Source organism: Psammomys obesus, unplaced genomic scaffold, assembly GCF_907164565.1.
Source record: "Psammomys obesus unplaced genomic scaffold, mPsaObe1.curated_primary_1811, whole genome shotgun sequence".
Classification (NCBI taxonomy): Eukaryota; Metazoa; Chordata; class Mammalia; order Rodentia; family Muridae; genus Psammomys; species Psammomys obesus.
Genome location: NW_026596244.1, coordinates 5,007,268 through 5,020,494, shown reverse-complemented (window position 1 = coordinate 5,020,494; position 13,227 = coordinate 5,007,268). Strand labels below are relative to the sequence as shown.

Sequence of the window (13,227 nt, the reverse complement as noted above, 5' to 3'; positions counted from 1 at the left end):
GATAGATTATATGTATTTATAAAAGCATGCATCTAGATATATATGTATAAAATATTTATTTATTTATTTATTTACTTATTTAATCTTTTTATAGCCTGATTACAGCTCCTTCACTTCTTTCCTTCAAGTCCCACCCACACACTCCCTTCTCACCATTCCCCCTCTTCCTTTTTCTCAGAGAAGTGGAGGCTCTCAAGAGATATCAACTTACCCTGACACCTCAAGTCACAGCAAGACTAAGCTCATCCTCTCCCAGTGGAGCCTGAAAAGGCAGCCCAGCTAAAGGGAAAATATCCAGTGGTAGCCAGTGGAGACAGTCTCTACACCCACTGTTAGGGGACCCACATGTTGACCAGTCTGCACACCTGCTACATATGTGTAGGGGTCTAGCCCCATGCTCTTTGGTTAGTGGTTCAGTCTCAATGAGACCCCACTGGCCCAGGTTAGCTGACTCTGTAGGTCCTCTTGTGGTGTCCTCTGCTCCACAGGCTTTTTCTGTCTTTCCTCCCACATTCCCACAGAACTCCAGAGTTCAGACTATTGTGTGGCTGTGAGGCTCTGCATCTGTGTCCAGCTGCTGGATGAAGTCTCTCAGAAGGCAGCTATGAAGGCCACTGTCTGCAATTATAGCAGGTATCATTAATACTGACAGGGATTGGTTCTCTCCCACTGGGGTGGGTCTCAGATTGGAACACTCATTGGCTTGCCATTCATCAATCTCTCCTCCACCTTTACGCCTACACTTCTTATTGAGAAGAAAAATTTGGGGTCTCAGATTTTTAGGGGACATAACAACAGACACTGAGGAAATCTAAAGAATCAATAGGCCTTATTTCAAAAATCTGAACTCCACAAAATTGGAAAATCTAAACAAAAGGATCAATTTTCTAAACAGATACCCTTTACCAAAGTTATATCAACATCACTATTAAATAAACTATGTAAACTACTTAAATAGTCCTATATCCTCTAAGGAAATAGAGGCAGTCATTCAACCATTCAACATCTTCCAACCCAAAAATCCCAGGGCCAGATGGTTTCAGTGCAGAATTCTACTAAACTTTCAGTGAAGAACTAACACCAATAATCAAACTATTCCACAAAATAGAAACAGAAGGGACATTGCCAAGCTCATTATGAGGCCATAGTACTCCATTTTTTGTTTTTATAATTTTGTTTGTTTGTTTGTTTGTTTATTTATTTATTACAGTTTATTCACTTTGTAGTCCTGCTGCAGCCCCCTCCCTTGTTTTCTCCTAGTTTATCCCACCCTCCCTCTTCTCCGAGATGCCCTTTCCCTAGTCCTCTAATAGGGAAGGACTTCCTCCCTTTCTACATGACCCTAGCTTATCAGTTCTCATCAAGGCTGGCTGCATCATCTTCTCTGTGGCCTGGCAAGGCTGCACCCCTGAGGGAGAGGTGATCAAAAAGCTGGCCCCTGAGTTCATGTCAGAGACAAGGGAACACACTTGGAAACTGAACAGCCACCGGCTCCTCTAAACATTGGTTCTCGGTCCACTCCATGCATGGTCCTTGGTTGGTATACTCCATTTTTAATTGTGTCATTGGATTTGTTGGTGTTTACTTTTTTGAGTTTTCTATATATTTTGGATATTAGTTGAGTGTCCAGTTGGTGAAGATATTTTTCCATTCTGTAGGCTGGTATTTTGTCCTATTGACAGCATTCTTTGTCTTACAGAAGCTTTTCAGTTTCATGACATCCCATTTCTTAATTGCTAATCTTAGTGTCTGAGCCTTTGGTGTTCTGTTCAGAAAGTTGTCTCTGGTACCATTGTGTTCAAGGCTATTTGACATTTTCTATTCTGTTAGATTTAGTGTATTCAGTTTTTCGTGGAGGTCCTAAACACACTTGAACTTTAGTTTTGTGTAGGGTGATAAATAGGGATTTATTTGCATTATTCTATATGCAGACCTCCAGTTAGATGAGCACTGCTTGTTAAAGATGCTTTATTTTTCCATGTATTGTTTTGCCTTCTTTCTCAAAAATCAAGTGTCCATAGGTGTGAGGGATTATTTCTGCATCTTCAGTTTGATTCCATTGATGTATTTGTCTGTCTCTATCCCAATATGATGCAGCTTTTATTACTATTATCCTGTACTATCACCTAAAAACAGGGATGGTGTTACCTTCTTTTTTAATTATTTTTTTTTATTTTTTTATATGTTAATTACAGTTTATTCACTTTGTATTCCAGCTGTAGCCCCCTCCATCACTCCCTCTCAATCCCACCCTCCCTCTCTCATTTCCTCCCATTCCCCTCTCCAAGTTCACTGATAAGGGAGGTCCTCCTCCTCTTCCACCTGACCCTAGTTTATCAGGTCTTATCAGGACTGGCTGCATATTTTACTGAACAAGTTTGTTTTAGCTATCCTGCAATTTTTTTTTTCCATATAAAGTTGAGAATTGCTCCTTACAGGTCTGTAAAGAATTGTGTTGGAATTTTGATGGGAATTGCATTGAATCTGTATATTGCTTTTTGTAAGTTGGCCATTTTTTTTAACTGTGTTAATCCTACCAGTCAATGAGCATGGGAGGTCTTTCCATCTTCTGATATTTTTTTTTTCAATTTCTTTCTTCAAAGACTTGAAGTTCTTGTCACGCCTATCTTTCACTTGCTTGGTTAAAGTTATACAAAGATATTTTATATTATTTGTGACTATTATGAAGAGTTGTTATTTTCCTATTATTGTTTGTATAAAGGAGGATTATTCATTTTTAAGTTAATTTTGTATACAGCCATTTACTCTGATGTAATGTCTATTTTTGTTGATGAGGTGTTTCTTGTATGCAGCTGATTGATGGATTCTATTTTCGCATCCATTATGTTACCTTGTGTCTTCTTATTGGGGAATTGAGCTCATTGATATTGAGAAATATTTATTACCAATGACTGTTAATTTCTGTTATTTAAGTATTAGTGGTGGTGGTGGTGGTGGTGGTGGTGTGTATGTGTGTGTGTGTGTGTGTGTGTGAGTGTGTGCTTGAATGCACTCTTTCTGTTTGTGCTCATTTGGAATTATTTCTTGTGTAGTTTTTTTGGTTTTGGGGTTTTTTTTTTGGTGTATAATTAAGCTTCTCGGGTTGGATTTTTTTTCTTCTAATAATTTTTGTAGGTCTGGCTTTGTGGACAGATATTGTTTAAATTTTGTTTTGTTGTAGAATATCTCTTTTTTTTCTCCATCAGTAATGATTGAAAATCAGTCTGGGCTGGCTTCTGTAGTCTCTTACGGCCTGCAAGATATCTGCCTGGGCTCTTTTGGTGTTTAAAGTCTCTGTTGGAAAGTCTGGTGTAATTCTAATAGGTCCACCTTTATGTTACTTGGCCCTTATCCCTGTGTTTTTTTAGTATTCTCTCTTTGTTCTGTACATTTAGTGTTTTAATGATTATGTGGCAGTAGGAGTTTTTGTTGTTATTCAATCTGCCTGTTTATCTGTAAGCTTCTTGTACATTTGTAGGCAACTTTTTGTTTAGGTTAGGGAAATTTTCTTCTATGATTTTGTTGAAGATATTTTCTGGACGTTTGAGCTAGGAATCTTCAGACCACATGGATACTGTGAAATATAACTCTTTTTATGAGGGTAAAAATTAGAAAATAATTATTCCATTGCTCTAAACATTAAAATTAGTTATCATAATTAGCATATTCTACTAGTAAAATTCCTCCCACAAGCTGCAGATGCTTGATATGACTAGCTAGTTCTACTCATAAACATAAACTACAGTACCTATTTTTGAAATATTTTTTAATACTTCATTAATTAAACTTTATTCACTTTGTATCCCCCCTGTGGTTTCCTCCCTCTTCCCGTCCCAATCCCTCTCTTCCTCTACCTTCTGTATGCATGCCCCTCTCCAAGTCCACTGATAGGGGAGGCTTTCTTTTCCTTCCTTCTGGTCCTAGTCAATTAGGTCTCATCAGGAGTGGCTGAATTGTCTTCTTCTGTGGGCTGGTAATGCTGCTTCCCCCTCAGGGGGAGGTAATTAAAGAGCAGGCTAATCAGTGCATGTCAGAGACAGTCCCTGTTCCTATTACAATGGAACCCACTTGGATACTGAACTGCCATGGGCTACATCTGTGCAGGGGTCTTGGGTTATCTCCATACATAGTCCTTGGTTGGAGTATCAGTCTCAGAAAAGACCCCTGTGCTCAGATTTTTTGGTTCTGTTGCTCTCCTTGTGGAGTTTCTGTCCTCTCCAGATCTTACTGTTTCCCACTTCTTTCCTAAGATCCCTGCATTCTGCCCAAAGGCTGCCCATAAGTCTCAGCATCTGCTTTGATAGTCTGCAGGGCAGAGCCTTTCAGAGGTCCTCTGTGTCAGGCTCCTGACTTGTTCCCTCTTTTCTACTTCTTCTGATGTACATCCTCTTTGCCTTTCTGAATAGGGATTGAGCATTTTAGCAAGACTCCTCCCTCTTGTTTGAAATATTTTTAAATAGCTGTAATTCTCTATATTATGTGTGTAATGGCTTAAAATTTTTGCACAAAATAGTGATTTTATTCTTTCCATATGTAGCCTTCCTATACTGCTCTCACTAACTTAATTGCTTGTTTCAGGACTCTCTTTTTCTCTCTGCAACCTGAGAATCTGTTGAGCGGTCACACTGGTAACTAGACCTGTTTTGTTTTCACATGAGAGCTTCAGTTGCTTGTAATCCACCTGTGTTATGTTTCAATAAGACACTTTTTTCTTTAATGGAGTGCAACTGTGTGACAAGCATCTTGATCACATTTCATAAATGGAGCTAACTTGACAGTGATTACGTCTAATATTTTTACCTACATCTGGAATTGAATGGCAGGAGGCTCTCTAGCACTACATTTCTTTATTTGACTTCTCATTATGGCTCAGACTGCCTCTGATATGATGTACACAATTATGAGCCTGGGCCTTCTTTCCTCTTCTGATATCACAGGGAGAATTACACATTTTCTCCATTCAGTTGTTGTACTTATCAGATTTTCATGCATAGCACTTCACATCTAGTTTTTCTCTGTGCCTAGTTTATTAAATGTTTCAATCATAAAACATGTTGACATGGTGAATTTTTTTACTACTTTTTCCAAAACAGTAATTATAATAAATAATGGTTATCCTTAACACAAGCAAATATGGGAGAGAAACTAAGACATTTCCTCAAAAAATATACAAATTGTATGAGATATGTACATTGAGGTTCAACAACATTAATAGTTAGGAAACTGCAAATTGCAACCATAAAGTAGGACCAGAGAGATTGTTCTTGCATAAAGGCACTTACTCCACAAACCGGAAAACTGGTGTTCGTTCTCTGCTAAGCACACAATGAGGGAGCTAGATAACTGACTCCAGAAACTTGTCCTCTGCCCTCCACATATGCTCCATGGTGCATGCGCCCACTGACACTTCAGATACACACAGTAATGGCAATGGTAGATGTAATAGTAAAATTCAGAAAAGTAAGTATTACCTCCTTCAGGATAACTTCCACGAGATAACTATTGCCCAATTAAAAGAGAAATAAAAATACGATAATTAGTCAAAGATGTAGATCAATTGAAACCCATGGACCCTTGCTCCCAATGTATAGATAGCAGTGTATCTATCATGAATGATAGCACGCAGGTTTTTAAAAATTATAAAATTAATTATCCTGTCTATAATCAATCCCAACCTGGGAGTACATACAAAATAAGTGTAATCATTATCTCAGAAATATATCTATATCCTCATGTACATTTCAGTGTAGCCAAGTGTCCTGTCTGGTTTTGTGTCAACTAGACACAAGTTAGAGTCATCAGAGATGAAGGAGCCTCAGTTGAGAAAATACCTCTATAGGAATCAGCTGTAAGACATTTTCTCAATTAATGACCAATGGGGGAGAGCCCAGCTCATACTGGGTGGCATCATCCCTGGTGTTGGGATCTATAAGAAATCAGGCAGGCAGAGCAAGCCATGTGATGCATGCCAGTAAGCAGCACCCGTTCATCTGCTCTACATCACCTCCTGCTTCCAGGATCCTGCCCCGTTTGAATCACTGTCCTAACTTCCTTCAGTGATGAACAGCCAAATAAATCATCTCCTCTCCAGCTTTGTTTTTAGTCATGGTGTTTTGTCGCAGCAATTGAAAACCCTAATTAAGACACCATTATTAAGTAGATGAAATCATTAAGTAGATGAAAGAGAGAAGGCATGCCATTTTTAGTTCTTATAATAAGCAACATTGATAAACCTGAAGGTCATTATGCTTACGGAAATAAGGCAGTCACAAAATAATCTCCACATGATGCCACTTTATGAGGATGCTACAAAAGTCAAGATCATAGAAATATAGTGTAAAATAATCATCTTTGTGGCCCGTGGGAGAGGAAAGACTTATTACCAGTGGTCTCTTATGGAAAATAAATAAGTTCCAGGGATGTGCTGTAAAATACTGTGCCTGTTGTTAGCAAGATTTTATTGTGCGCTTAAAAATTTAGGAAGATTGATCTCAGAATGCATCTTTTTACCACAATAAAAAAAAAAAGAAAAAGAAAAGAAAAGAAAGTACAATTGGAGTCCACAGCTTTCAGCACTTCTTTCCTTGCTAAACCACATGACTTTATGAATGGCATCCAACAAATAGCAAAGTAGGACAGGGAAAAATCATGGATTTGTTCGACCTGAGGTGCATATCATTTTAGTTGACATCTCCTTAAAAAAGGCAATATACAACGATGAAAAATCTGTCATTCTCTCTCTGGAAGAGCATACTGTTTCTACAGTTGAGACATCCAGTACGGAATACCTCCGTATTCTCATTATCAAGCCCCTCTTCTAAGGCAGAAAGAATAACATTTGTTGATCAGGTGCTATCTAAATTCTCACACACTACATATTTTCTATTACAGACTAATTGGCTCCTGAATGCCCACTTGACATAATATTTTATAGCTACAAAAGTTAGAAGACAGTGTTTCAGACCATGAGCAGATCTGCCACATCTTAGAAAGAGCCTCAATCGGATCAGAGAAATCAATAGCTCAGGCCAATGAGAGTCTATAAAATGTTAGCTACTAAAGTCAGGAAAGAAAATGACTGAATTCCAATGTAGGCTCTACTGATAGGTGACAATCAGCAGAGATAATCATAAAACAGATTTTCAGTTGCCCAGAGGCATATATTTTGTCTGATTTAAATTCCAAAAATCTATCCAGGGAGTGATATCTGCATTCCAGTCCAGTATTCCAGTGGTAAATTAGTACATTTGCATTTTTTCTTTTCCCAAACTAATCACAAAATGATTTATACTTCTTTTGAAACAGTACAAATTCTAGTTAAGCTAGTTTTATTTGACAGATGTATTAAACTCAGTGTCTATAGGGTGAAAAAAAGAAAGTAATCCAAGGAAAGAAATATCATCCACAAGGCAATGGGGGCCAGTATTTACGGAAAGTCCTGTTGGATAACGAAAACACATCAAAAAATGAATTCTTGTACAACTTAATGAAAGAAATGACATTTAGTGTTGCTAAGGTTTAAGCCAAGTGGCTAATCATATTTAACCAGTGCAGAAAACAAACAAAAAGATAGTATAAATTTGTGATATTTCCAGAAAGACTCTTTCAAGGAGAAGAGGTAACCTTTCAATTGTTTTGTGATGTTCAGTGTAGAATCTAGGGTGGTAAAATACATTTTGGTAATTGCAGCCATTACAGTATTCACAAAACTTTAAGAAGTCCATAAAGATGAGAGATACAATCCTGGAATGTCAGAGAAGGCAGAGCTTCAGGTGTTTGCAGGACAATCCGTCCAGCAATATCTTTGTACTCACTTGTGCTCAGATGACTATAAGTCTCTTGACCTAGTTTAGATTGATACACAGAACAAGATAGTGAATGAAAAAAATGGCCAAGGAATAGAAATAGACATTGTTTATGTCTATAACTTGCTTCAGATTTTGTGAGTTAAAACTTAGGACACTACTGAAATAATCCAGAGCATCTTTTGTAGAAAAAGGACTTAATTTGGATATCATACCAGTAGAGAGTCAGACTTAGAAAACAATGCATAAGTCAACCAGTTTCAGATGAATGGCAGAAAGTCAAGAAGGCTTGTGTATAAGTATATAATACTTTAAATAAAATATAATATATAGTGAGTGTGATTTTACCCAAACATTCTATGTTTGTCTAGTGCCACTTGTAAAGTTGTTGAAAATCATATTAATATAAATTATAATAGTATTTTATAAAAAATATAACTATATATGATCAAAATTACCATATTCTATTCAGATTCTTGTCAAAGTAGAAAATAATCTTTGGATATGTAGATAGTTCTGTGCTATATATCACTAATTTAACATGAATCTACCAATTATTTTACACAAAAGTTTCTCTGTATTAAATTTATTATGTATAGTGAAAAATGGCAAACCTGCATTGTAATCTAGGTTACACAATTTAGCTTTACTTCAGTGTTCAGTCTATGTGAAAATACAGTGTATATTAATGAATGGCAAGGCAGCCATTGATACTATAAGGTACATGCAAGACCGTGCATGGTTGATAAATCCATTGTCTCTAACTTAAAGGCCAATGAAGCACAGTAAGAAAGTAAGAACATGTGGTCTCTGAGGAATTGTTGATTGTGATAGTGCTGGTTTTAGCCCCTACAGTGATCACACAATGACTCTCAGTCCTCAAACGTGACTGCCATGTCTATCTGCCAATTCTGCATCACCTCCCTGCACATTCCCGAAGATAGAACTATTTCTAGTTTTGCCTCCCTTCTGTTAATTCAACTTATCTGAACTAGATAATTTGAAAACCAAAAACACTAGTTAGCTTTTTCAAGACTTTGGCCAGACCATTTAGAGGAATTACTAAATGATATTCTCCAGACATAAAAGGTTGTTATGCAGATATGACAGCATGCTTCCTAAAGGAACACCGGCTTGACCTAAACAATAACTTCAAGTTCTTCGAGTATTACTATTGCATAAACTTGAGCCAAGTGTTTTCTGGAAAACCCTAGCCGTCCTTAGCACAATATGTAACTTAACAGTAAATATATAGTCTTAGGCACAGTTGAGGACATCCATGCTCTTTGAAATACGTATAAAGAAGAGAAGAAAGAGGACTAAGATAACCAAGAGAGATATAGGATATAAGACTCAATAAAAGACACTGTTTGGGGGGGAGGGGGAAGGGAGAGGGGCTGACCCTTGTAATGTAAAATAAATAAGAAAATGAAATAAAATAAATGTAAAAAGATACAATTTTTTTTCCAAAAAATACAATATAACTAAGTTTTTAGCTAGGTAGTTTTGAAACATGATCTTGAACACATAGAGACCTACCTGCTTCTTCCTCCCCAAATGATGTAATTAAATATGTGATACTACACATGGCTCCATAGTCCACCTTTTTAATGGGTGTTGTAGTTTGATGCTATGCTTTTATGAAAAAAGGAAGGTAAGAGGAAAGATGTTCATTGCCTCATGAGGATCCTTTTTATGAAAAAAAATGAAGGAAAGAGAAAGAGGTCATAGAACTTAAGAAGCATCTCCTGGCATATTGATAAATAAGCACAGTACCCAGCTGCTTTCTAATTACAAATTCTCATATGTATAAAACAGTGTTCTTCTCAACATTGGTCAAAGAAGCTTCTTTTTGCTTCTCTTGTTTTAGGATAAGAGACTCACAACTGTTCAAATTGTAGAGAATAATTTGACTATAGAGTTGGAAATATATTTGCACTCATTTGCCACAAGACTCAAGTACTATTGCAGAAGGGGGCATGGGTAAAAGCCAGAGGACCTGGAAAACTGCTTTGAAATAGTGTCTTCTATTATAGCAGGAATGTTGCACAGATGAATTCTCAATGTCTGTGGCTACTTGGACAAGACCTGCACGAAATCAGACCAATCAATATCTCAGTATGGATAGGAAGAGGCCTCACAATATCCCAGTCCTAGTTGAAGAGCTATAAGCCTTCAAGGACTACTGAAGGGAGAGGGAGTCAGTGGGTATTTTAGAAAAATGGAACCTGGTATTTTGCCATTTTCTGATGATCTGCTGAGAAGGACTATTCCTGAACTTAATCCTTTAGAATAAATACGCATGAAAAAACACACACTCACATGTGTACGTGTGTATATGTACAAAAAAGACATCTCATCCTTAGTACCATTGCATGCTGGGAGTCAATTCAGAGAAAAACACTTAGATACGGCCTGTAACTAGCAATATATGTTTTTAGGTTAATAGAAACATTTTATACTAAGGAAATATGTATTCTATAAACACACAAATCTTTATTTTCAGATAATTAAATAATCCTTTTTTCCCGAAACTTTAATAATTCCAAGCATACACATACATAAACAGGCACATACACAGGTGTGCAGACACACTCACACTCACACACACACACACACACACACACCATACAATCATGTACATTATCACACTTCTTATGGTTGGTCGTCTTAACATTCTCTTTTCTTGGACTCTGAAGATGCAAATTTTCATCCATGCAAATTTGAGCTTACGTGACTGTGTTTTTGGAAATAATTATCAGATGTGAATTTACTAGGGAGACAATTTGCATTTTAAAACTAGAGATATTTATTAAAATGTTGTGCTAATGTATTTTTCTCACTAATAAACTGTTGCATAATCTTACTGTACCAATACAAACGATTTGCATAATTACAACTGCTCTGTTGGACACCTACCAACTGGTAGAATGGATATACAACCACCTAGTAAATGTCTACTCCTCTGTGTCCAGTGTTCCTTTAACTCCTCGGCCACCACAGAAATTGAGGCAAATCGTGCAAGATGCATACATGGGAGATCGTCCTGCTTTCATGTACTCACATTGATGTCTTCCAAATCCAAATTGTTTAGAACAATGTTGTTCCTCTTCCATATGATAGGGGGTCTCAGAGCTCCCACAATGGCACAGCTCAGAACAGCACTTTGTCCCACAGTGGCTGCAGTAATGCTGACTCTCTGATCTTCAGGCAGACTCAACTGGATCACCTCTGCAATGAGAAAGTGTCAGTATGTTATTGGTGAGGAGGACATTTTCCAAGAATAATTAGTATGAAGTCTTTGAACACCAGTGACTTTGGCTTCTAATTTGAATAACAGAGAAAAAGTGAAATGAAGAAATGAGTAAACTATTTCCAACTAAAGGTCAAAATGACATTTCAATTTAGTTGACTGACAAGCATCCTCATGAGGGAATGAACTATTAAACATGAAATGAGTATCAGAAGAAGAGTTACAATAAGCGTGGCAGATTGCACCTGAAAGAGAGATAAATTATTTAACCACCAATTGGACATGTACTGTATCATCAGCACTGGAATAAAAATGATGTTGTTTATTGTTTATTGTCTGATAGATTTGTACTATAGGTGAGGTGAGAACATTGTTGGCCAGCTTCAGAGAACAGTTGCAGAGCTGAATGTACAAAAGGCATCATTAATCAGGAAAACAGAAAATGACTCTAAAAAAAGAATAGATTTTTTTGGGAAGTTGTAAGAGGAGAGGAAAAAAAAACCAACAAATTTTACCAACCACATAACAATGAAGTGGCATTGTGTTGGCCTACCCTAAGTACTGATACATTATAGTCATTTTCAGGTCTTTGAATTTTACACTTAAACATTTCTCTTATCTAATAATTATATGTCTGTCATTGATTTTGCAGTCATGAACACATTTTTGGGAATCTGAATGCGGCTTTATCTTTGGTCAGTTCCCTCCATCTGAGAATTAACAGCCACTCATAATTAAGATGACTGAAACAGTAGCTCCAGTTTCTGCACCCATGTGGCTCTGCCCTGTGGCTCCAGCCTAATGTTCAGACATGTACTTTTTCTAAAACTTTTATTAATTACACTTTATTCACTTTGTATCTCCCCATAAATCTCTTCCTCCTCCCCTCTTAATCCCACCTTCCCTCCCTTCTCTACCCATGCCCCTCCCAAGTCCACTGATTGGGGAGGTCCCCCTCTCCTTCCTTCTGATCTTAGTCTATCAGATCGCATCAGGAATGGCTGCATTGTCATCCTCTGTGGCCCAGTAAGGACTTGTACTTTTAACACACTGTAGTTGAATATTACATTTCAACCAGCTTAGCCTGAGCCAACTTAAAAATATCACAGTTGGCAAATTGGGTTTAGACACTTCTTTTGGGGACTGAGTGACCCCAATATAGCTTTTAATTTGAACCTGTGTACTAACTGTAATTTCTCCCAGATACCTCTCATCTTTTCTTACATTCAAAGTTCTTTTTTGGGCTGGAGAGATGGCTCATTGGTTAAGAGCACTGTCTGCTCTTCTAAAGTTTCATGAGTTCAATTCCCAGCAACCACATGGTGGCTCACAACCATCTACAATGTGAACTGATTCCTTCTTCTGGCAGATGTAAATGCAGATAGAACACTCATACACATAAAATAAATAAATCTTTAAAAAAAAAATAAAAAAAAACAAAGTTCTTTTTTTTCTGTCTTTTAAAACCATATTTGTCTTGAAGAGAAAGACAAGTGAGTTTTATATGATATAACTATTCAACAAATAGATGTTTGGAGTTTGGGAACATTATCAGTCCCAATACTGTTGATGGCATGTTTTTACATTGGAAGACTGGGATTGACAAGAGACCTATACCTTCCTTATGCACATAGGAAGTGCCCATGATAAGGTGATTTGTGTGACATCCAGCACAGTCACACACACACACACACACACACACACACACACACACACACTACTAGCTGAGGAAGTCAGAAATGGACTAGACCCCTATGCTATTATACAATTCTCTGTCTCCAATACAGAAAGAATTGTTATTACTATTTTCCATTATCCAAGAAGAGAGTAGGATAGTCTTTAAACTAAAATCTCCTATTACAGAGATTCAACCCAATATCCTTTTTTAAAATTACATCAGAAACACTAAAAGAAAAATAGACAACAATTACCTTGCTGAGTAATTTGTATAGACAGTTTAATCTTTCTCAATAAAATTTACTGATATTTGCTTCTTTTGCCCCATGCTTCCCGAACAATAGGAGCATGAGAATAGTTTCCATACACTATTATTTAATATAGATTTTGCCAAATGTATACATATGTACATTTACTCACACACATGTAGGTAGGTAGGTAGATAGATAGATAGATAGATAGATAGATAGATAGATAGATAGATAGATAGAT

At 37.0% G+C, this 13,227-nt stretch overlaps 1 protein-coding gene across 1 annotated transcript in view; it reads right to left on the bottom strand.

The window, feature by feature from the left end:
- The window catches only part of Fstl5 (follistatin like 5), a 687,984-nt gene that overhangs the window by 255,252 nt on the left and 419,505 nt on the right, over positions 1 to 13,227 (bottom strand). The window contains exon 7 of the mRNA XM_055596667.1: positions 10,870 to 11,036. Within this exon, the coding sequence (XP_055452642.1) occupies positions 10,870 to 11,036 (167 nt within the window). The remainder of the gene's footprint in view (positions 1 to 10,869; positions 11,037 to 13,227) is intronic.